Source organism: Idiotropiscis lumnitzeri, chromosome 20 (genome assembly GCF_059441095.1).
Source record: "Idiotropiscis lumnitzeri isolate Australia: NSW breed Sydney's pygmy pipehorse chromosome 20, RoL_Ilum_1.0, whole genome shotgun sequence".
Taxonomy (NCBI): Eukaryota; Metazoa; Chordata; class Actinopteri; order Syngnathiformes; family Syngnathidae; genus Idiotropiscis; species Idiotropiscis lumnitzeri.
Window position 1 is genome coordinate 8362519 of NC_142410.1, and position 25274 is coordinate 8387792.

General features: G+C 41.6%; 3 protein-coding genes across 5 annotated transcripts; 1 reads left to right on the forward strand and 2 right to left on the reverse strand.

Moving 5' to 3' along the window:
* Nucleotides 1–8119: 8119 nt before the first annotated feature.
* Nucleotides 8120–9385, reverse strand: msrb1b (methionine sulfoxide reductase B1b). Its single transcript, XM_088284179.1, has 4 exons — nucleotides 9218–9385; nucleotides 8889–9031; nucleotides 8709–8826; nucleotides 8120–8552 (listed from the first exon to the last, which is right to left on the reverse strand). The coding sequence occupies exons 1-4, from the start codon at nucleotides 9270–9272 to the stop codon at nucleotides 8536–8538; spliced, it is 333 nt and encodes a 110-aa protein (XP_088140305.1). The 5' UTR covers nucleotides 9273–9385; the 3' UTR covers nucleotides 8120–8535.
* Nucleotides 9386–9741: 356 nt separating this feature from the next.
* On the reverse strand, nucleotides 9742–11205 carry neurl2 (neuralized E3 ubiquitin protein ligase 2). The gene is made up of 2 exons (XM_088284852.1): nucleotides 10183–11205; nucleotides 9742–10115 (listed from the first exon to the last, which is right to left on the reverse strand). Exons 1-2 carry the CDS (start codon nucleotides 10943–10945, stop codon nucleotides 10000–10002), a joined length of 879 nt encoding a protein of 292 aa, XP_088140978.1. The 5' UTR covers nucleotides 10946–11205; the 3' UTR covers nucleotides 9742–9999.
* A 1375-nt stretch (nucleotides 11206–12580) lies between these two features.
* tex2l (testis expressed 2, like) lies at nucleotides 12581–24511 on the forward strand. Of its 3 annotated transcripts, XM_088285123.1 has the most exons (13): nucleotides 12581–12937; nucleotides 13101–13153; nucleotides 15056–16402; nucleotides 17733–17969; nucleotides 18248–18578; nucleotides 19630–19856; nucleotides 19974–20123; nucleotides 20214–20313; nucleotides 21222–21354; nucleotides 22265–22402; nucleotides 22596–22805; nucleotides 23415–23535; nucleotides 23620–24511. In XM_088285123.1, the coding sequence occupies exons 3-13, from the start codon at nucleotides 15095–15097 to the stop codon at nucleotides 23809–23811; spliced, it is 3147 nt and encodes a 1048-aa protein (XP_088141249.1). In that variant the 5' UTR covers nucleotides 12581–12937; nucleotides 13101–13153; nucleotides 15056–15094; the 3' UTR covers nucleotides 23812–24511. The 3 variants fall into 3 exon arrangements, with proteins under 3 accessions (XP_088141249.1, XP_088141248.1, XP_088141250.1); XM_088285122.1 differs by lacking the exon at nucleotides 13101–13153 and having other exon boundaries at nucleotides 12582–12937; XM_088285124.1 differs by lacking the exon at nucleotides 13101–13153 and having other exon boundaries at nucleotides 12583–12937; nucleotides 17733–17933.
* Nucleotides 24512–25274: the final 763 nt, after the last annotated feature.

Sequence of the window (25274 nt, forward strand, 5' to 3'; positions counted from 1 at the left end):
TTTATCCCTCTGCAGTCGTCACGCTTTCTGTCATATTGATCAGATGCAATGTTGGGAAAACAGTCAGCCACTTTGTTGGTATATTATAAACTTAACTCATGAATTTAAATATTTCATAAATCTAATTCATGCGTTTTAAATCTTTAAATGTGAGCATTTTGCAGTGTTCTTTTTTTTTTTTTTAAACAGGAGTATATTTTCAATTTTGGGTTTGTTTGGTTATTCAAGACCTAACCCACTTGACAAAATTCACTTAAGGTTTATTTAATCTGAGTTTGGCAGCTAGCGTTAGCTAATGACCGCTAATGCGCAACTTCTGTCTCCACTTAGTGGAGGGGAGACCAACTTGGGTTGACATTTTTGTAAGCGGTCCAATGAAAAACCTTTTAGGCTTCGGTATCGCCTCATTTACTGAGGTTTTTTTTTTTTTTTCCGAAATATGAAGAAGGTTTAAAAAAAAAATCGGCGGAAATGCATTGTATCTTTTAGGCATATATTGCCAGATAAAAAAAAAAAACGGGGAAAAAATGCTGACGTAACCCTGATTGTGGCTCGTTCGAACACAACTGACTTTTTTTTTCTCTTTAATACCCTTTCTACTTAACTAAATGTAGATTACAACTTTTGAATTCCCTTTTCTGCCCTTAAAAAAAAATAAAACAACTTTGCCAGCAATGTCTCCAAATATGATTTCCGCAAGTATCAGTCCAGTGGAAATTTATAAATTTATTGCTGAGTGATATTAAATGCGAACTGCCCCGCCTTTAACCACACACACACACACACACACACACACATTCTGTAAACACGCCTGCAACCGTAAGCAACATCCCGGTCCACCTGTGTCAGGTATGCGACTGTGGGAAAACAGACAGCTGTCCAAAGCTCAGCTTGCGCACTTGTGCTCTGTAATCCTCCCTAAATTCCCTTTGACGGCCGCTTCAAAAAAAAAAAAACGTCAGCCGTCATTATCGGGCCTTTGAACGTCACACTGTACACAAATAAATAAAGAAATGATCCGTGGGGGGGGGGGGGGGGGGGGTCACCTGGTGGCCTTATTGGAGAGATGTCAAGCAGAGTGCATGTTTGTTGTTTTGTGGAAGGGAATTTATTTCCCATTTTGAGTCCACATGGGAAGAAATCCGCTTTTACTTTCATGTCTTATCCGTGTTTCCATCAAGCGGTATGGTTGGGTTCAGCTTGTTAGGATTCGGAACTTTAACCACCGTTTTTCACATTGCAATAGCAATGGTTGATTCAGCTTTGTAAGCAGTGGGACACAAAAAAAAAAAGTCCTCTTGGAATCGTATTTGTTGTTTGGCATTTGCAAATTTAGGTTATTTGCTGAAAAACTCGTTGATTAAACTATTTGCTCTTTTTGTCCTCATCCCACGTTAATAATAGTTTTGCTCTGGTGCTGTCACGTAGCTTCTTGCTGTTAAGTTTGAGGAGCTTTGTTTCGTAGAAAAACAAAGTAGTGCTTTGCCGCCATCTTGTTGACAAGGAACTATGTTGAAGTGAGTTGAGCAGTTTCATTTAGACAAAAATAGTGCTTTGCGGACATCTTGGTGTCAAGGAATGAATGTAGGTTGAAGTGAGTTAAGGGGCTCCATTTGGACAAAAGTAGTGCTTTGCTGCAGTTTTCAATAGACTTTGTTGAAGTGAGTTGATTAATTCATAATGCACATATTGAACGTATTTTAAAAAAAAAATTTGAATTGAATTGACTTCTGTTTTAATAGCAGAATTCCAAAACTGGTAGTGTCAGTTGGTTATTTTGACGACAACGGAACAAACAATTGGGCTGTTCGGTAGGAACGGGGTTAAAAAGTGAGCATGGCAAAGTTTAGGCAGTCACTGAGGATACAATAAAGCAGATGTACTGCTGAAGTGCTGCTCTTCAAATGGCCTGTTAGCTCACCTGCATGGAATGCATACACACACACACACACACACACACACACACACCCACACGCACGCACGCTTGTCACCACGCTCTCGCTGTAAAGGTCAGGATGGATTAGAGGATGAATGGTAGTTTTTTTTTTTTTTTTTATTTAATTAAAGCCACCCTATTGGTTATATTAAAGATATGGTCGGGGGAAAAAAAGCAGGATTACATAGAAATTCAACAAAACAGATTGACACTTTGTTAATTTAGCCAAATCGGGTTGGTGCAGATTTACGTCATTTGGTCTCCGTGGCGGTAATATTCCCGCCAAATGACTTTGGCCGTCGGCATAATTGGCCTTGAGAACAAAACAACACTTTTCTGTGCTATGTAACCACCGCAACCGCTTTTCACACCAGGGATGTCGTCAGGAAAAACGATTCTCCTCAGATTGTAATCTACGAACGATAAATACGCAACAGAACGGGAGAACGAACACACCCGTGAAGCCGTATGGCGCGCGAAGGCCAGCTGCAAGGCCACACGCTCTCCGGCGTAACTGCAGGGCAGAGTTCTGCGGCGAGCCGGGTAAGTATAGGGCACGTCGACACCGTGCATTACCGCGTGGGTGTGGCCTAAGAGCTTGCAACTCGCAACATCGTTCTCCTGGAAGAAAGCGTGCCAAGCGTGCCTGCACAGGACTGTCAAACTATTCCGTTCCAAAACTGTTTACCAAAGTCATAACAGAGGGGCGGGGGAAGGTGAACGCTGCATCCGTGCTTATCCGTCGCATTTTTGGCATTTTTTTTTAGTTTAATGATGGGGTCCAATAAGAGCTCCAATTTCATTAAAAAAGAGTTCTGTCCGCAAAAACGCATTTGCGAGCTGTAAAGTGCGTGCCTAAGCAACAGGTGGCACGCGAGCCCATGACCACCTGGCCATTTTAGGGAATCAGGATCATTTGCTGAAATGGAAAACATAAAACAGTGATCTGAGATGAAAGGGGATCAAACGTTTTATTTGAATTTATTTAAAGAGCTCGCTTGGTTGTTTTGGAGAAAAAAAAGCAGCAGTGGAACGAATCCATTTCAGAAAAGTTTAAAAAAAAAAAAAAACATCTTACTCATTTGCAACGTGTTATTCCGTGCCGAAGGAATTCCGACCAATCAGGATCCCGCATAAGCAAAGAGATTTTGTGACAGCTGGGATCTGGCAGACACAACAAAACACATTTTATCTCGTCACATCTGACATGTTTGTTGCGATAGGCGTTAAGTGATGCCTTCTTTGTAGCTCATTGATGTCCACAAAATATGTCGAGAAAGATACGGTGAGCTGGAAAAGCCCGCAAGGATGAACAGGACCCGCCCACTTGCAAAGCGGTTACGCTCATGAAAAGAAAAATTGTAAAATAACTATAACAAGTGAAGAAGCGTTATAATTTTGTGACAAAGATGAAAAGAACTAATGAATTTAGCAAGGAGACGCGTTAGTTGAGCCAAAAAAAATGATCTGATGGGCCAGATCTGGCCCCCGAACCTTGAGTTTGACACCTTGACTTTCGATTTTGGAGTATTTATGCTACGATAAACCCTCTAATAGGTACTGTAGATGACCACGATTGGCTCCTGTATACATAAAAAAAAAAATAATAATAAAAAAAATGAAATAAAAAAAAAATACAAATAAAATAAAAATTAATTAAAATAAATTAAAATTAATTAAAATAAATAAAAATAAAAATAAAATAAAATAAATATGATTTCTCTATGTGTGCAAGTTCTTCCATGTTGGCTTTCCTTCTCTGGCCTTCCATGTTCCTCGGCGCCAAATCCGAACCTTTCAACAAGAATCTTGGACGACACGCTCCAGCTACTGCGCGATTTACTGAGCCCAGTATAACTCTTGGATTCCATGATCTACGCTCATGATGTCATTCATGCAATAAAGACTGCTCTATAATCATTCGAGAGCATTCTCAATGCTCCCAAATCCTGCAGAGGAGCGAGATATATCAGAAGCTAGGCAAAGCCGTAAATATAAAGAGCGGGTAGACGGAGGCCAAGGCCAAAATAAAGACTGATGCTAGCGGTGTAATTTTCTTAAAGTTAGACGCAATGTAGGCTAGGCGACGCCGCTCTCCATTACGGGACTATTTAAGATGCAGAGATAAATGAGACCTTTAAAAAAAAAACAAAAAAAAAACATCAATGCATCGCTGAAGGAACGACAGGTAGCCTAAACAAAGACGACGAAACCTCGTCTAACCTCCTGAAACACACACGCAGGCTGTCACGCCGTATCACCGTTGCGCGTCCGTCGCAGTCGGAAAGCTCCTGATTAAATAGTTTTGCCGAGTGTGTCGCAGCGCCTCGATGAGCTCAGCGGCTTTGAAGCAAGTCGCTGAGGTTGGCTCTTATCGTGCGTCGGGACTGAAGATAACGCGGTGAGACAGCGCTCCGGGATCGTGTTTACGAGCAGTCACCGCGAGCGCTGGCGGGAGGCGGCCATGTTGGCTCGAGTCACACACGGAGGGGATTGCTGCAAACGTGGATGAGCTGCTTTAAAGCGTGCGGCGTAAACTGGATGTCAACTCGTATTTCTTGTTCTTGTTAACTGGGTGTCATGTTATAACGCCAGAAAACCCGGGATTAAAAAAAAAAAAAAAAAAAATTGAAACGACGCCTCTGGTGGAGCACTACTTTGGTCCAAATGAAGCGCCCTCCAAAATTCCCGAAAAACATACAGATGAGTGTATTTTCAATTTAATTTGAGTATTTATAGTGTTCAATGTAGCGATTGACCGATGTTTTATTTATTTTTTAGTTGTTTCCTATATATTTAGAAGTAGTTAAGTGGGCTGGAAACCGACATTTGGAGCTGAAATTGATTTTCATTAAAAAGGATAATATTGACGTTAATACCCAAAAAAAAAACAAAAAAAAAAACTTAACTTTGTTGACACGTTTTTAATCACGTTTATTTTTTTTTAAATGTATTTATTTTTATTAAATGCGGTATGGATGACACAGATATTAATATTCCACATTTTTACAATATAAATATTTGCTATAAAATTCTAACAAAAATCAGAGCTCCCGGGGGTCATCAGCATGTTTCAAAAAGTGAAATAAAAACTTTATGATCGCTCCCTATAGTTTTCCGCAGTAAATAAAGTTCTCAAAAATTTCAAAATGACAGAAAAGTTCAATTTCACTTTGTTTCGGTTTGATTTCAAACAACCCCCCCCCCCCCCCCAAAAAAAGTTTATGGATTTATTATTAGATGCCGATATCCATCGAAATGCAGAACATCTGCACCGATAATCGTCCCGGACGATAATCAGTCTAGCCGTACTTCAATGCAACATATACACACCAATTCAAACTGAACATGAAAAATAAATAAGTAAATATTTCATTGCATTTATGGTTTTATTTCTTCATAATAAATATAATCTTTATATTTAATTGAAATGACCTAGTTTTGTTCATATGAAATAAAATTAATTTCTTGCTTGCAACTTTATCATTACAAGGACGCTATATACTACATTATACCGATTATATAATCCAAAAGTCCAAAAGAAATACGGTCAGAAGTGCCTTTCTATCGGCATTATCGTGAAATAGTGTCGCCGGGGAATTGCCAAGTGCAAGTTACACCCCATACGTCTGAAGGTCAGTGAAACATAGACGGCGAAAAGCAATACGTCAGTAGCTCCTTGTTGCTTTCCAAGTCAAATCCCGTGAAAGGTGTCGATACTTTGCCGTCTGCGCCGCCTGCTCGCAGACATATTGAGCGGCAGCTCAATGCTGTGCGACTGCGTGAGTGTTTGTGATGTGTGGTGACCCATTGGCGGGGGGGGGGGCTTCCCTGTGTCCAATGTGTATCACGTTGGGGTGCTGCAGCCCTCAAAGCCCCCCCCACCCACATGCCAGGACTTCAAGATGGATGGTTGAGCTTTGCTCCGTGTCCAGAGGATTTGGCCCTAATTTAGCCCAGATGCTAAGTGCCGCTCGTCATGCCGGCTGCGTCGCTGCCTGCGGGTTGTGAACAGTTAGGATTGAACTTTTTTGACCACTAATTTGTCACCCACGGGCAGGATGACTGATGTCACTTAAACACTTTTCAGACAACTGCTCTATTGTTCTTCAAGCAAGCTGTAGGAGTCTAAATCCGGGCGGACGTTTGATTGTATTGCTGCCAGTCTCAGTGAAAACATGTCAAATCGATTACAAACTGCCTGTTTAGTATTTGCATAATGAGGAGAAGCGCTACAGAAAATGGATGGTTGGATCATGTGTATTTAAATCGATCAAACCACAATTCTTGTTGAGCTCCTTAACCTGATTTGAAAAATTCAGTGCTTTAAAGTTTTAAAATTCACAGAATTGCAGATTTTTTTTTTTTTTTTGCAGAGTGGGTAAAAACTGAAAATGACATCACAGGTAACGACCAATCGCGGGGAGCTTCAACAAAACAAGTGAGCCGTAATTGGTCGTTACCTGAGCATCTGTGATGTCATTTTCAGTCGACAGAAAGTGACAAAATGGCCGCCCGTTCAGATGGCTAAAAAACGAGTCGATTTTGCTGCTTAATTCATATTTCCCGAATGCAATATTAATCAGAATGACGTGTTTAAACGACGCCATCCATATTAGGGTTAAAAAAAAAAAAAAAAAAAAAGACGACTTCCCCTTTAACAAATGCAGCATATTATATACTGTTCAAAAGTGCATATCTGCATTTATCCATCCACATAAATCCAAGTTAAACGTGCTAGCATGGTTGTTTTTTTTTCAACACTCAATTAAAATTACATAAGCCCTCTCCGTCTGGAAACAAGTCCGGGCCTAGCAACTGGTGCATTCTGGGACATGCAGGAAGTCACACTTTGTTACGAAAGGTGGATCAGAATAAACAGCAGACGCACTATTCAGTCTTGCATTATCAAATAATTTTCCTTCACCGGGTGATGTGAACTCACACGTTGCGAACCCGAACCCGATTTAGTCTTGAACTATGCGGATGTTTTTTCAGACAGGAAACCACAAAAATGCCGTTGCAATTAAACAATTGCATCGAGCACAGAGCTTCACTGTCTCAAAACAAAATTGCGTGCGTGTGTGTGTGTGTGTGTGTGTGTTGGCATAGCAATCTGGCCGCTAATTAGAATGTTATTACCCACAACACCTGCTTTTGGCTCGGAGACGATGATAATTTTTTTATCTAATCTGGCAATTACGCAGTACTTATTACAAACATGAAGCCGAACAACTTTCAGTTTTACTTTGGAGAGTACGAATGGGTTGAGTTTTTATCATTTGCTTGTCGTGCAAATCCAATGTGAAACTCTCACTTGAAAACACGTTTTAGTGACGACGGTACCGTCCGGTTGAGAATTCATTTTCGCCTCGTGTGTTATAAATACCGTACTGCCACAAACCAACCGACGTGAAACGAGAATAATTGGACTCGCTGGTTGTAATTTATTGGAATACCACAGCCTGATGACTGTAACGTACACACTCATTGAAGTTCTTGTTTATGCGAGTTACAGTGCTCGTTTTGAGAAATTGCGCAGTTCGAGAGGAACAACACCTTCAGCGAGGCAGTTGTGACGGCAGGAGAAGGGAAAGCGCGTGACACCAGTGAATGCATCAACAAAACTTCAAAGTAGCGGCTCCCATGTGCCAGATCCGAGAATACAGCCATGTGTTGTCTGCCAAACACTCTTCTATGACTGTGCGTGTGTGTGTGTGTGTGTGTCTTGCTCGTATAATGACAGCCTTTACTCTCTAACCAGGCGGCCCGGCTACTCCTCAAAACCTCAGTGTCGTTGCCAAGCCACCGCCGCAAGGAATGCGGCCTGCAGCTGAGCCAGAAAGCGCCACTCATGCAACCAGCGTTCACGTTCAATCACAAACATGGACAGCAGATGAAGTGTGTAAGTAGTGTGTTTCATACATGGGCACAGTTTAGAATCATACTCGCCGCTTACTTGGGCTCTGCACTTGTTTGAAAGCTAGTGAAGAGGGAAAGGATAGCTCCCTCTAGCGCACGATTGGCAGACAGCAATCAAATATTTGGTTTATCTTAATAAAGCTGCATTTTCTTGAGGAGTAATCTTTTTTTTTTTTTTTAACATAAACAACTGAAAAGTGGTTTAAAAACTTTGATCACCAGTGAGTAGATTGAACAAATAAGATTAACACATCTCACCAATTGCTTTTGTAATGTATATTTGAAATTGTAAGGATAATTTCTTGGACACTAACATGGCAAATTCGACGAGGATTGCTCAATATATTCTGTGCATTGCAAAATATTTCTCTTTAATGAAAGGAAAAACTAAATACAGTGCATAGATCATGTGGCTCCATCTATGAGCAAATATATAATACATTCTGTCACTATAGGCAACATAACATTTTATTGTCTCGCAAGCTTCATTGAAGTTGGGAGTCTGAGGTATTTTAGTACTAAAGCGCTATTTTAAGGAAATATGTGTTCCATCCATGCCGTGTGTGATTGGCTGGTCTGAGATTTCTTCAGCAGACAGGATGTCCTTCTCGGGACTTTGTCCTGGCCGCGTCACACGCTCATACTGGACAGGTTACAACAGTCCGAAAAATCACTCTTTATTGTTTGGCCTTGCCTGGGAAGAAGAAAAAAAAAAAGAGACATTCACATGACAGGTGTCAATTCCGGTCGAGAGACATCGCTCAAAAATTCTGCTTCTAAGATGGAAACCAATTAGAGGCAATTCGAGTGTTCGGATTCGGTTTGCATGGCAGCTCTGTGCTTTTCTCACCTTTGTTGGGGACAAACTTGAGAGAGTGGCTGAATATTCAAAATCGGGACACCCCCTCCTCTGGACCGTCGTTTACAAACTCGTGACCCAGTCCGTTGCCGCACTTGCCGCACAGAACCTCCAAACGGCACACACGTGTTGTTAAATTCCCACCGCACGCAAACGTCACACGCAACTGACCTTGAAAGCTGTGAGGCTCTCCATCAGTTTGGTCACGCTGTCCTCTCTGATGGTCTCGGTGAAAGCGGGCCACGGGGATGAGTGGGCGAACTTGGACCGACTTGAGAACAGCGGATGGTTACAATTAGAGCACACGTATATACCTGTGGAAAACATGACGTTAAAAAATATTCCAGGAAGCATATATGGACAACTATTTACGATCACATTCGCTCCTTTTAACAAATTATTTTTTAAATAAATGGTACGTTGGCTAGTATCTGCAAGAAGCCACAATGAAAATAAGATTACGTCACATCTTAATTCATCATGTAACACTGCGGGTTTACCTGGTTTAAAATGATCCTTGTAGGTCTCTCCGCCAAAAAAACGACAAAAAGACATGCTGTTTGTGTGCAGCAGATAAAAGGGATTCCAAATAATAAGAGAATCCGTTTGACGATGCAGAATAGACACAAACTACATTTGTCGCTTGTCCTCTTCTCGTGGGATTAAACGGGAACTCCTCCCACTGCATTTTGATTTCTGGACGCTAGAGGGCAGTATTTTACAGTCTGAATGTGACTCCGTAAAAAAAAAAAAAAAGGAAAGGGAAATAATTACAAAATTGCAACTAATACATTTCAATTTTGATTGTTGTTTTTCAATATTGTAGAACTTTGCAAATTGTTTATCTTTTTACGATCCAATATATTACTTTTCACTGTTATGCAGTGTAGTTTTACACCACTGTGACCTGCAGACACAATATTGAGGGGAGGGAATTTTCCACTTTAAGGAGAGCCAAAAAATGGCAACCATTAACGGAGTCATTATGAACACTTTAGATTGATTGATAATTTGCTAAATATATAATTAAGCAGTACAGAGAATTTCGTTTCGCTTACGTGACGGTTATCTTAGCAAACACAAATAACTCACCTCGTGAACTCAAAATGTGAAGAAAAAAATCTTTTAATAGAATCTGGAGAATGGGTGTGAACTCTGTGGCGCTATGAACTTCAACAGAGATGGTCAACATATGTGAGATTGACTCATGGTTTCTGAACAAATTGTCTTCCTAAATCTGAATCCTCGTAAATCAGAAAATTCCTTGAAGGATTTTCAGTCCTCACTCGAACTTGCAGAAGTGCTTGAGTGCCTCTGGTAGCTCCAGCCAATCGATAGCCGTCCTGTGGACAATATGCTTCTGGATGGACTTCCTGCACAGTGTCTGCAAGGAAGAAACTGACAAGTGGACAATTTAAGAAAGTAGTAATTAGGATTAAACAAGAAAATCCTAAATGCCACTCACATCCGTACTCGACCTGCACGATCCGGACACACTTTGTCGCGGCAAATACATCCACGACAGCATAAAGAGGCTCCACGGTCGGTATGCCTTTTGCGGAAGCCCCCATGTCCTCGCCGTTGATGACGATATGCATGTCGCCGCGATCGGGGCCTTTCGGCACATACAGAACTCCTATCCGGCTGCGTCTGGCAGTCGGCGGCAAAGAGTTAGTCTTGTACAAGTCGTCCAGAATGTGACTGAAGCGTCCGGGCCTGCTGCGGCCCGCCAGTTTGTCTCTGGGAATCCGAACATTCTCGATATGCAAATGAGAATCTGTGAAAAAAGTCTTTGGTTTGCTGTTGGCGTCCGCCGGATTACCAGGCTCGCCTCGACCCAGTCGCTGACCCCCGGCGAGTTCCTCTCTCGGCTCTTCGCCACCTTCACCCGCATCGCCCTCCTCCGTAACCTTGTTGTGGTTGCGTGTGATGGCGAACACCCAGCTGTCGCCAAGGTCCATCAGATCCGGGATGGAGTATTCCGGAACCACCTCCAAGTCTCTGGGGTCCCTGGCGGTCAGGCCGATCCGCAGGTGGCCGCACCAGCCCAGCTCTTTCTCCTCAATCTCGATGAGGAAAATCTCCCCGGCTTTTAAAGCGTGTTTGCTGAAGCACACGCCATTGGCGAAGCTTTCCACCCGCGTGGCCTGTGTCGCCGAGTCGTCCAGTTGCACATTGGTCCCGTGGACGGGGTGGAATTCCATCAAGTGGTCTGGAAAGGCTTCCATCTCTTGTTACGCCGTCTCTTTTAACGCTGGGAATGGAAGCGGATTTCGACTTGAGCAGCCGAAGCGCACGGCCTTCTTATTGAAAATGTCCAAGTCAACCGACTTTCTCGTGGCTCGAGCTCATTTTGGCGACAAAAAAAAACCGGGAATATTGACAGCAACACCAGCACTCAGCCGAGCGATCGCTCACTTAGGAAGCTTCTTGGTCGAGCTATTTTTGAACGGATGACAACAGCTGCCAAGGTATGTGCGTCTGTGCGTGTGTGCGTGTGTGTTGCCATCATGACTGGGTGGCCGACATGCAGTCACTCACATTTAAAGCCGCCTGGCTACTTCGTGCTTATTTACTTTTGAGTTCCACTCATAATTACATCACAGACCTGAAATAATACCCCGCTAATTATCACATCACCACATTCCGTGGAGATTTGTTTCAAGTGTTTTTCCAAGCTGTGCTCTAAAAATAAACCTGCGTTAGATTCTTAACGAGAGCTTGAAGTGACACAAGTAAATCTGTGGAGGTGTATTTAGAATATGGACAACTTAAATCGCAGTGACACTCTAAGTGTGGTTTACGTATCTCGAGACTGCGCTGCTCCCTCTAGTGGCAAGTGAAAGAATAACTCCCTAAATACAGCTGGGTTAACTTTTATTAGCGTTTCATAGAAGATGCATTATTTAGGAAGAATTTTATTTAAGCATGATGCGCAATATATTTTAATTGACTACATAGTTCTTTTATTTAAGTGCAGTTTCATCATATTCAAAGTGTGCATATTGTTACAATGGTTTATAATAAAATTCAAGACACTATTTAGATCTTAAAACGCTGCCTCTATTTTTTATGAATAATTGGCCAACTACGCTGCTGTAAGGAAGTGAAATGTTGTGCATTATGGTAATATTTATTTCCGAAGCGAATTTAATTCACAACCAAAAGCACGAGGCTAAAATGCATTCAAAGGCAAAGCCCAAAAAATAAAAGTATTTTTCGAAAATTACTAAAAGTGTACATGAACATCTTTTAAACACGTTTAGAAACAAAAGATTCAAAGACATTTACAAGCGATGCAAAAAAAACCCATAGATTTAAAAAAATGAAAATTTAATTATTGAAATTAATTTTAAAAGTGTTTAAAAGACAAACGTATGGAAGGGGTGAGGGGGGTGAACACTTACACTTGAGGCTGACTGGCTTCTGTTGGCAGCTTATTCCATTCGCATGCAGCAAAATGCTGCTTCACCATGTTTGCTACTATATTTATATTCAATTAGCATATCCATCCTTTTTTTTTTTTTTTTTACCTCGGTCATGAAAATTGTGGGTGAGCTCCAGCCTCTCCCATCTGACTGTGAATTAGTGACCAAAAAGACAAAAAAAATCACATGCAGATTCACACCAATTGACAATTTGAAGTCTTTAATCAACGTGACTGTTAATTATTATTTTAAGAATGTGGGCGTGGCTATTTGCCTGTACGCGCCATGCGATTGGCGACTAATACCGCAAAGTTATCGACCCCGTTCCTCATCTTGTCATATCTGGGGCTTAACGGGTCTTTCTTTTTTTTTTTTTTTTTTTTTTTTTTTATGTAGGCCAAGATGATGGTCGGATCCAGAAAAAAAGGCGACTGCAACTGGATAGACTAATGATGGAGTTTCCTTTACGTGCCCCTCCGATAGGCGAGTTTGTCTGAGTGCGTCTGTCCGGGGCCGCCCTGGTCTAAATCTGGATTATCATGCCGAGCGGCCACGCTTTTCATAATCAGTTGGTGAGTTGTGATTCTCGGTGGCGCGTGACAACATCTGGATGCACGCAGTTGGCTTAAGAGGAGGTGTGTGTGAGTGCATGAGAAAGAGACGCAGAGAGGGAGATGGTGTGTGTCCACGCAGACTCCTCCTTACTCCTGCAGTCTTTGCGAGCGCGAGTGGAAGATGGATTTATCGCAAGACCATCGCGATCGTCCCGCGCGTGGCGTGAACAGACGACGGGTGAGTAAACTCCATGCCGTGTTGCTGCACGGGTTTGTTTTTGCAGATCATCTCTCAGCACAGCAAACAAGTAATCCAGATGTGAGGCCGAATGGTTTATTTATTTATTTATTTTTTTATAATGGCGCCTAATGATGTCATCAGAGCTTAGCTTTTTTTGCAGGGAATATTAAGCAAATTCACTTTGGACATCCCGTCGGGATTATTGGATTTAAGGTGTGATTTTTATTATCAACTAATTGTCAATTGTCAGCTAATTTCTTTTCATGTGTTTGTTTGTTTAATTTATTTGCATTATATTGATGCTGATTACGAGTGCCCACGAAAGCCAACTAACCAACATCCCAACTCAAATTCGATCCATCATCAAATCATTTAGTGACCTCGGTTGCCCTTTGCAAAATCTAGTCCAAATGTAAGAATGTGACTCGCAGAGATGAGCTTGCTCGGAAAAAGTAACACTGCCAAGTGTTGGCTTATCTATAAGCCATGCCAGTGTGATTTGACAGATTTCACAGCTAAACCCTGAATTAATGTTAATCGCAGATTGTAACTGTTCACGTCTGGTGAGGTGAACCGAAACTTTACCTGACTGACCAAATTTGAAAATTACGACCCGAGACGTGCAATGTGAATTTGTCATTTTCCGATAATCACCAAGTTGAGCCGATTTGTCGATTCCTAAATCAAATTCCAATCAACCCTTCGCGTTCATATCAAAGGAAATGTGAACACTTTGGCGTCCTTCTGGTGCGTCACGACACCTCTCACCCACGTGTGAAAATCTATGACGAAAGTCGAACGTCTGCATGTGTGACTGAGGTTTTATCTCCCCGCCATGCATTTATTTATTTATTTATTTATTTATTTTGGGTGCGAGCAGATTAATCGCAATCCACCATCTGCTCTGGAATTGGTTGAGATCGTGCCACACAGATCAGTAATATCGTTACATAAATCTGATTGGTTTTTAACTCGCATAAAGAGCAAGGCTACGAAAATGAAAGTCGGCCTATTTGGCAATGCTGATTAGAACTCGCGATCGAATGATGACGATTGAAGTTCATTCTGGGTTTTTTTCTGTGCACTTTTCACCCCTTGCTTACGTAACAAACGCTAAAAGACATCAGGAGTTGATTTTTATTGATACATGACCTCTCAATTGTGTCATGATGATACAGTGGCGGGCCGAGTTTCTCTCGAAAGGTCCGTCTTGAAAACGGCCGCGTAAGCGCATCTGCAATTAAATCCACACTTTTTATTTAAAAAAACAAAACCGAGAATTTATTTAAGATTTTCAAACGGTCGGGTGTGTTAATTTTGCATACTCACGAGTGAGTATCCAATCACAAGACGCGTTCATCACCGTCAGCGTGAAGCCAGCGAGAAGGCTCACCGTAACCAACTCGTCATCTGATTGGCTATCGCAATTGCCTATCAACTGTAAAAGCCCCCTTGAGACGCAGAAGAGACGCCCGCACGATTGAATCTGAAGGCCTCGGACGAATAGTGCATACTACTGGTATTGTGAAATCTGCCTAGCAACACGAGCTAGCTGAATTCTGATTGGATAAAAAAAATCTCACCTAAAAATACAACACTAGGATATACTATGACATCAGTGTGAAGATTATGATAATGATTTCTAGATTTTCAGAGAAGGCCTTGATGCCCGACACTGTTATAACATAACTTATCTTAATTATTCCTTAAAACAATCGCATACTTCCGATCTTACGGGGACAGTTTGGAGAAGGGCCGTTTTTTTAATTACGCAACAAGCTTCGCATCCAATCAAACCCTCGAAGATTTGATAATCCTTATTTATTCAACATTTGGGCTCGAGAGCCTGTCTGCTCTATTTTTGCTCGTCTTTACTCAGATGTGGAGCAACAGCTTCGGGAGAGGCGCCGACTTGGCACCGATTCACTCGCTAGACCGAAGAGCGCAGGCGAATTCACATTTCAGAGCTCATGTGACATTCACGCGATGATAACTAATTGGCAGGGCGGGAGCAGTTTTTTTTGTGCAAAAATGAGACAGAAGCACAGAATGGATGCGTCTCTTATTAGTTGTCAAACTCAGTTTTATAATTCCGCTGCGATTATTCTCTTTCAGTGACTCTTCGGTTCCTTGGCTGTGTGATGTAGTCACGAAATGGCAGAGAGTGGAAACAATCGGGCGCAAGGATGCGAGAAGGATCCAAGAGGAGGCGGCGGATCAAGTCCGGATGTTGTCCCAAACTCGCTTGGGACAAAACGGCATCTCCCTCGAGGGATTGTTATCCAGCTGACGGGAACGGAGGGAGAGTGGAGCAGCCTGGATGAGAGCGAGCTCATCTTCTCGCTAGATCGTGATGAGATCTGTCCGTCGGTGTCTCATTCGAGTCCCAAGCGGATTTCCGGTGAGGACGGAGGGTCGCCGTCCCAAGCGTTCCACGTCCCACTTTCACCCTCGTCTCCTGGTTCTTTGGGGAATTGCTCCGCCGCCGGTCCTACTTTCCTCTCCCCCGGTTCTTCCTCGCCGACTCATCGGCCGTTGGCCAGTCTGGTCAAGTCGCTATCCACAGAACTGGAGCTGAGAGAAGGCTCCACCCTCAGGCCCAAACCGCTTGTCAACCTCGTGAAGTCAATCTCCACCGAGCTCTCCCGTTCAGAACCGGAGGTGTCGCAATCCAAATCGGACTCGCGTCTCAACCTCCACGTGTTGAAGCAGCTTACGCAACCCAAGAACCGAAGCGGCGGCGACTCCCGGACGGCACCCCCGTCTCCAAGCACGCTCTCTCCAAACGGCGAGGGTCTTAAAGGCGGTTTCTTTAAAATGGAACTGGAGGACACCAAGAGGAAACTCTCGGAGGCGGTCCACGAGCCGCTGAGCAGTATGTTCAACAAGATCAGGAGAGAAGATAGCACAGGCAGCCCCAAACACGCATGTAAGACCACCCAGGTTATATCGAGAGGTTTAGGCCGGGATGCTAGCACGGACATGGGGGTCTCGGAATCCCCGGTGAGGAGTGGCGGCAGGACGGATGGTGATGTTTTCGACTGGCCTCCGGTTAGATATCCGGCGAGAAACCCCCGCGGCACTTGCCCCGTGCATCGCTGTAAGCATCTTAGCGACGAAGAGCGAGGATTTTGTTCAGATGGAGACACCATGCAGGTTTTTTCCATCGATACTCACCAGCAGGACGCAAAACCGGCACAGGTTGCATCTCCACTTCACCCAACCAGTCCGCCACCGTGCATGAGTTTATTCTGTGTGGCAATACTATCCTACGGTTATTTCACTCTGCCTCTAAATTCGTACTTTTCCGGACTGGCTTTTGGGTTGGCAATGGGTTTCTTGCTGGGACTCTTGCTGATTAGAATGGGCTCTTCCAGGTCGCTCTGTTCCGCTTCCCCAAGCAGACCACTTCTGGGTGAGGGGATTCTAAAAGGTTGCGCGGCCAAGCCTGACATCATCAAGGTAAATTGATTTTTTTTCAGGCAGCGGAACTTCGCAAGTTGAAAGCAATCAGTTCTAGGATGCTGGTTTGTTCAACTTTCTAAATAATGTGTCATAGTAGCAAAATCTGGCTAACTTCAGCCAGACAAAAATGGTGTGCCAAGTATACTGTAATTTTTTTTTTATCTTTGGGTTATTTTGTCAAAATATTTTAAATTGTGAACAAAAAAAAAATCACATCACCTTTCCAAAAAGATGACAAAGGCACGATACAAATTCTTACTTATGAACTCATTCACTGCCATTGACGAGTATAGACGCCAAAAAGGTGCGTTCGTTTTAGCTGGGCTGGGAGTGAATGCGTTTTAACAAAGATGTTACACTATTTTAAAAAGCAGTTTAGTCAATAATAAAATGTAAAAACAGATCAGCACTCCACCTCAATTTTTAATCCTTCGTTGTATGAAAGGGGGTGGAGTCACAGACCAAATCATGCCTTGGTACTGTCAAATCCTACCGACCCTAAATTCCCTCTCAAGTGTTCTTTTTAACACAATAAGGAGTTCAACCTAATTACTCTCATTCCGCGTCTCAAAAGCTTCAACGACTCCTGCTGACATTTGAAAATGCTACAGTTCTACTCTCAATCGTATTTATTATAACGAGCTGTCACTCACCCAAATTGCTTCTTAAACCGCACTGTCGAGTTAAAGGTCGGTCTTGTAGCACTGCGCCCGTTCTTTCACAGATGAATAGAAAAGTTTCACTCTGTGAAAGAGCCAGTGTGCAATTAAAAGCGGAACTCTCTGGACTGTTATGAGTAATTACCGTGTTCCTCCTCCTCCTGTGACTGGAACAAGAACCCAGATATTGTCATCCCCAGAGGCAATGTGGCAATAATGTAGTCAATCGAAACGATTTTCGAGTGAGGTGTTTGATAATTTAGGCGTCATTTGCCTAAAAGAGGAGTGGCCAATGGTTTGTGCCCGAGGGCCACATTTGATTGAAAAAAAATTGGCAGACGGGCCAGTTCACAGTTTATTAATTATCTTTTTTTTTTTAAATCAGAATTTTATTATTAAAAGAATTATTGTTAATTTATTTAATAAAATAAATGCAAAAATATATATGTAAATTTAATTGTGCTAATATTTTTATTTTGACAGTTGTATTACAATAACTGAAGTGCATTAGAATTTAAAGAGATAAAATTATTTTCTGAGAGGATAATTTGATGTCATATTTAAAAAAGTGAGTGGGCCCAATGCGGTGCCAAGGCTTTACGAGTTATCGCTTTGCCCTTACCAAAGTTTTGTGAAAATGTCTTGACTGCCCTCAATGTATTTTCTAGGGTTGGATGAACGAGATTCAAGATTACGACCCCGAAGCGCATCATTCAGCGCAGACTCACTCCGTGTTCGCCACACTGGAGGGATCCTGTCTCCGACTCGACTCCCCCCAGTCTAACATCAGCCGCAGGGCGACATACGACGAGAGAATCAACGAGTGCACGTTCATAAAGTCGCGCATTTACCATCTGGAACGGAGCAAAGTACGATTTAATCAATTCGTACATAAAAGAACGAAGGTGAAATGTTTGCCTTTTATGAATCCTGAGAGCGACTCAAAAAGTCGATTGCCTTTTTTTCGATGAATGAATCCAACAGACATTTCATTCAAAACCACAGATGGAATGCTAAAGGATGCATCTGGGAATAATGGCGTTCAATTCAACAGATGTTGGGGGGGGGGGTGTAGAGTAATTCATCATGGGCCAAAGTGGTTGGTTGGAGAAAGATGATCATCACATTTGTTTTTTGAAAATGCAAATCTGGGTGTATCTTACTTTTCATGTGTTCCCCAAAGGTATCCTTGCTGCCATCTGTGTTGGCTCGTAAGCGATTATGGAACGCCAAATATCCAATCTGCATCCAGTTGGCCAGTGGAGAAAACTACCACGAGGAATCTGGACGAAGGTCGGAGGAGAGTCAGGAAGCGGAGGACCAGCCTCAAACTGCACCGGCTAGTTCATTTCAACGCTTTTCTGAATCAACTCCACCCACGACTCTTTACCTCTTTGGACGCTCGGGGAGAGAAAAGGAGGAGTGGTTTCGTCATTTTCTGCTTGCGTCCATCCACGCGGAACGAGAAAAGCATCGGGACAAGCCGGGGCCTGCCAGATGTGTGCCTCGATCGGGTAGGAGAATCTGAGATGATGCATTAGGCCAGATAAGGCTTCTATGCCAAGAGTATATATGTGTGTGGATTATGGATTACATGCTCCAATTCTTTGCATGTCAAAACAAATCCTATTTACGAGAACATACAGATCTCACACACAGACACCGGGAAAAAAACAGTGTTGTGTGACTTTGTCAGTGTTTCAATTGTTAGTAAGTTGATAAATAGGTATAGAGCATATTTTTAAATCGATTAATACAAAAAAAATCTAATCCAATGAATTAAAAAAAAAATTGAAAAATTCAGTTAGTCTGAAAACATTTATTAATGCCCTAAAGAGGTAATAGGATGATAAAATTGCAAATGTGAAGGAACCTGACCTTTGACCTTTGAGGGCTCCCTAACATAACATGAAATCAAATTTGGAAATATTTTATTTTGGGTGGAAGCAGGAGTGGGTTCGTTTTTAATGTGTTCACACACGTAAAGAGATTCTGAACAGGTGGCAATTTTAGGAGCCAAGTTGCCATGGCAACTCGTAATATGGCATTATCAGATTAAAAGAAAAATGTATCTGACGGCTGACGACGACAAAGTGGTATGCGACACCTTCTAATTTGCTGATCTCTAACAGGAAGCATGTCGAGCGCAAACAGGAAAAGCCCTAAGATTGACCCTTGTGGAACACCGTAAGAAAGGATGACGGACGACCGCGAAACAAGATTTATTTGATCCTTTAGATATGATCTACAGACTCTATTAGGAAATAATGGTCATTTTTATAAATTGTCATTTACTTTTAAGTCTTTCTTAATTCAATATTTCTTCCAAGAAAGTGACCAATCATGTGTCCTCGTCTCTTTTGACACCAGCCAGCTGGAATGCTAAAGTTATTTTGTTTGATTTTTTTTTTTAGTTAGAAAAATGTAGACTTTTTTTTTTTTTTTTTTTTTTAAAGTAAAAATAGTGCATACTTTGGCGTGCGACCTAAACACCTCCACTTCGCTACACATGCCACAACCGTTATTTTTTTTGCTAACGCCATAAAAATGTCCATTTCCCTGCAGGTGACCCAGTCCTGTCGCAGGCTATCAGCGGCCACAGCGATATCCCGGGCAGCAGTGAAGACGACGCCCCCTCCACGCCTGCAGTTCCCCTCAGTCACACCACCAGGGGCCTTTCACCGCTCGACTACCCCGGGTACATGTCTCGACTTCTGGCTCCAGAAGACTCGCTCGCGCTCTCTAGCCCTGCAGTTGGCAGCACGGAGACAAGCCCCGGCCTCAAAGGAAACGTAAGTCAAGCTGAAACTGAAGCGGAGCATTCTCGTTGGTCCTTTGACATGCTTGCCAAGCGTCAGGAGAGACTTCACTTGTGGACTGGATCATCCCGAACTCTCTTGCTTCCACAGTGCACCTGTGATCTGACGGATTACTCCGGGAGGAGTTCGGCTTTATGGGTGAACGCTCTGATTGGTCGGATCTTTTGGGACTTCCTGAGAGAGAAGTACTGGGCTGACATGGTTTCCCACAAGATCCAGAAGAAGCTGAGCAAAATCAGAGTAATTAGTGTCACGTTCATGTCCTGTTGTGGATACTCGTTCACCGTCCATTTTCTTCAAAGATGTTCGCCTGTCATCTCATTTTTACAGTTGCCTTACTTTATGAATGAACTGACACTGACTGAGCTGGACATGGGCTGTTCTGTCCCAAAAATTACATCTACCTCCCGACCAGAGGTAAACTACAGAGGTGAGCGCATAATAACACACGCACACATGCATCTGGGGTGCTGTGTTGGACAAAAATAGGATTCACATCTCACACGCACACACACAAAAATAATGTCAAACCCAACAAAATACATCCCACATTTAACCACCAAAAACGTTTGGGGGTGGAATGTGTGAGTGTGTTTGGTTGGTCTGTGCATGAAATATTTATTTATTTTTAATGGGCATGAGACTTATTTATTTTTATTTTTATTTTTATTTTTATTTTTATTTTTATTTTTATTTTTATTTATTTTTATTTTTATTTTTATTTTATTTTTTTATTTATTTTATTTTTTTAATTTATTTTATTTTTATTTATTTTTTATTTTTTTTATTTGTATTTATTTATTTATTTTATGTTTGTGTTTTTTTATTATTAGTGTGTTATTAGCACATCCGAGAAGTTTGTTGGATGTGTGAGTGTGGTAATTCGTTTAAATGACGCGTGATATTTTTTTGTTGTGCGTTGAGAGACTTTTTAGTTGAGTCTTTTCTTGTTCCCTTTTTGCCTTTTTTTGGGGGGGGGTGAGAAGTTTTGTTGTGTGCGTGTGTTTTTTTTGTGATTTATTTTTTCTTTTTTTTTTTCTTCAGTTTTTTTTTTTTTATGTGTGTTGGAGGTTGTTTGGTTTGTGCAAATTTCGGTATAAAAGTGCAGGTCCGCCATTAATCCAACAAATTGAGTCTGTTCTTTTTTTCTCCAAATGCAGACGTGTCTCACCCACAGCATAATTTCTTGTAGTGTCTCGTGAATATTCAAGGCTTCCATAATCCCACCGAAAGCTGTTTAGTCCGCCCACTGCGAGCGTGCGCCCAGATTAGGTTTGAGGGGGATTTGTCTCACTCAGGGTGCTCTGGCGCCGACCCCTCCGTGCTTCCCACTTGTAGGCCTGTGGGTGGAGCTACAGCTGGCCTACAACGGCACCCTGCAGATGACCCTGCAGACCAAATTCAACTTGTCCAAACTGGGTAAAGATGGCGGCCAGGACACGGACTGGTTGAGCGAAACTGGAAATACTCGGTGAGTTACATTTTATGGACAAACTTTATGGACTGAGTGTGTGTGTGTGTGTGTGTGTGTGCGCCTCAAATGTTTTTAATAGTTAACAAAAATGAAACGACTAAAACTTAAAGTGAAAGAAATATTCATTTGTTAATGTTTATGAAATTACCTATAATTGAATGTCCTCAGTTTTCGTCAATTAATTTCACACGTGAGATGTTTTTATTTCCGTATTGCTTTTGTTCAGCTAGAAGCAGGAAGGTCAAACAGGCATTTAGAAATTGCATTATACTTTCCTTAATAACAAAAGTGACCTTTTTTTTAAATTTTTTTTTTAAAATCTTATACTCGACAAATATTCCATTTATAAAACTAAAACAAATTAAAACTAAACTAAAACATAGCATTTTTTGGGGGGAAAAAAAACGAACAAACCCACCCTAAAAACTAAAACTACCTGAATTAAAATAAATAAAAAAAACTGTCATATTAGAAAAAAAAAAAAAAACACAGTTGAGAAATATTTATATATTTATTTATTTATTTTCTGGCAATTTTTTTCTTTTTTTTTAATTTTTTTTATCTTTTAACACTGGCTTCCGTCAAACATTCAGTATAGCAAGGAGTGAGAACTCACTTCTGCACTCGCGTACACCAACGCATCTCACCCCTTCAGCTGTGCACTGCGCTGATTAGCAACAAGGCGTACTGTCACACAAACTCACGTGTGGATTAAAAATCCAGCCAGAGTTCGACATCCTCCTCGGTCACCGAGACATTTTAAGTCTCTCCCCCGCCAACTCGACACTTCCACTTGTGCTTGTAAGCACTCCTGTCCAAAAAAAAAAAAAAGTTCATATTTAGTCTTCTGTTAGCGGAGATTAATGCCTTGTGAATGTTTAGATTTTTTTTTTTTTTTCGTTTCTAGCTGCAGACCCATTCTAAGCGTGCTGGCAGACAGTGACGAAGAGTCCTCCAGTGCTGGTTCGTCTGATGATGAAGAATTTCTCCTGGCTGAGCCTCCGGGTCCCACTGGAGAAAAGGGCCCTTCATCGGCAACCGATGGGTACATGGAAATATTATCCGACCAGAACATAAATTGTATAAATCTTTTTTTTTTTTTTTTCAAGAATGTAAATTTCGCTTGTATTTAGTACAATGTCAGACTCTCCTCTTTTTTTTCTGTGAGCAGGGCATCCAAGTGCTAAATTTGGCCACACTAATGCTCGCCCCCCCCCTTCTATAATCGTGTCTTACAGCACAGGGGGCGGAAAGACTGGAAAGAAGATTTTGAGATTCGTGGACAAAATCGCTAAATCCAAATATTTCCAGAAGGCGAGGGAAAATGAGTTCATCAAGAAGAAGTTTGAAGAGATGTCAAACACGCCCCTGCTGCTCACAGTGGAGGTTCAAGAGCTGTCAGGTTGCCTGGTTGTCAACATCCCACCGCCCCCTACTGACAGGATATGGTGAGAACCGCATTTTGGGAAACTAGGTCGGGAAGAGGACAATGAAAAAGACATGAAAACTTACTTTAGATCCTAAGTCACTATAGTTAGCAATCAATTCCTTATTAAAGGGGTAGTCAAACCCCCCCCCAAAAAAAAAAATTACAATAAAATGATCCATGCGCCTACACTCGTCTAAACATGGCATTCTGGTTAATATCACATTTGTGGAGTATGACTTAAGCAGTAAAATCAAGCCGTTTTTGTACACCTCAGGTGGCGGCCATTTTGTCACGGTTCACATGTTTTCTGAAGCTGAGTCATGATTGGTCGTTATCCGAGCCCTGGGCAACTGTGGTGATTTTCATTCGATCGAAGTAACAAAATGGCTGCCTGCTGAGATGTACAAAAACGGGTGGATTTTGCTGCTTAACTCATATTTCACAAATGAAATATTAATCAGAATGTCATATTTCGACTGGTGGGCCTGCATAGAACATATTCTTGTAAAAAAAAAAAAAAAAGAAATTTGGCTTGACTCCCCCTTTAATAAGAATGAAACGTAACTGTATCTTGATAAAACGCACTTGCACTTTTGTTATGACTTGAATGTTGGTTTGTCCCCTGCAGGTATAGCTTCTGCGTACCACCCAAACTGGATCTACGCGTCCGGCCCAAACTGGGCGAGAGGGAGGTGACGTTATGTCACGTGACTGAATGGATAGAAAAGAAACTACAGGATGAGTTCCAGGTAAAGAAGTACAACCTGCCCAAATGCGTGCTTTACATTCCTCTTAGCTATGCTGTCGTTTTTTTTTTGTTTTTTTTTTTCCAGAAAGTGTTTGTGATGCCGAACATGGATGACATCTACTTCCCCATGATGCAGCCCAGCGTGGACAACTCCCACGCGTCGGAGGATCTGTCCTCTCATTTTTGCCAGTCTCAGAGCTCCACTGAGTCCATGGAGCGTATCCCACCAGAGGTTCCTTTCACGCAGTCGGACTATAGCACGGCTTTGGTTAAATAATTAGCGGGAGGGCGGTGTGTGAAACTCCATATTTACATTTGCTATCCTCCGAATTGAAGGTTAAAAAAGAAAATGCACTTATAAAGGAGTCCGTGTGTTTTATTTGCCTGTGTCGACTCCTGCGAAAGGAGAGTCACCAACTGCTTTTTTTTCTTTTTTTTTTTTTTCTTTTTTTTTTAGTTAGTAGTTCCACGAGACGCAATTTGTGTTGGTATAAAGTTCATCAGGGGTCACCGACCACATGACTAGCCCGTGGGCCTGTTCCAGACATGGTGGGAAATGTTGATTTCTTTGGAATGGTAACACTTGCTGAGACTTATAGAAAAGTAAAAGAAAGCAAAAATTTTCTTATATTGTTAAAAATAATTATTGTCAGTGTACCTACATGGATGAATAGAGTGTTCACTTATTTTTTGCGGGTGAGACATTCCAAGCCCCTCCGCCATGAGTGAATTTCTGCAAAGTACAGGTTGAGGGTTTTTATTTCATTATTTAAAAAAAAAAAAAAAAGGAAATGATATTAAAAAAAATAGATGGTATCCCTTCACATTATTAATGAAGTTGCTCTCAGTTTCCAAAAATCTGCTGAACGCTGGTCTTGTTTGTGCAAAGAAAATTGATTGTAAATGATATTTTGCTGAAAAATGTCTCTATGAGATTATTTATTGCTTGGATTAAAAATAAATGATACAAATTTGGAGGCACTTGCTTTTCATTGGGCAGCGACAGTGTGTCACTAAATTAATTGGACGGCAAATGAACAGCAAATGCATGAAAAGAAATTAAAATCATGACGGATTTGTTGATTTTTTGTTGTTGTTTTTTTTAAAGTTTTTTTTTTTTTTTCCTTTTTGCTTGTAAAAAAACGGATTTGTTGTTTTTTGGGATTTAATTTTTTTTTATTTTTTTTTTCCTTTTTGCTTTGGGCCTTCAAAACCGATTCAATGTTTTCGAATTCATCACTGTTCTCAACCTGCTTGATTATCTTTTTCCAAAGACGCACTAGACCAAATACTGCACAATATACTCCCACTATAAGAAACGATTTTTTTTTTTTATGAGATGCAATTTAATTTATTGGAATAATTTATCGAATCTAATAGCCTCTAAATCTCCATAATGGTATAATTTGGTACGGATCCAAATTAGGCCAGTTATTGTTTGTATGATCCGTTTATTGCTTTAAGTGTTGTTTCTCGCTCTCCAAACATTCCACCTTATCTCAAAACGACTGTGCTCACCGAGTGTGTCACGGGGTGATAAATGGACCTACTGACGGGTAGTCTGTTTACATTACTTTGCGCACGCACACACGCGGACACACAAGGTCTGATGTTTAAGAAATTTGACCAGATGACCTTATTCCCATCTGGCTCACGTTTTTGGTCAACCATTCACAGGTTGTTTCCTTGTCTTTGTCTGTAAATACAATCAGTCCTTTCTTGGCTGACGACAGCTCCCTC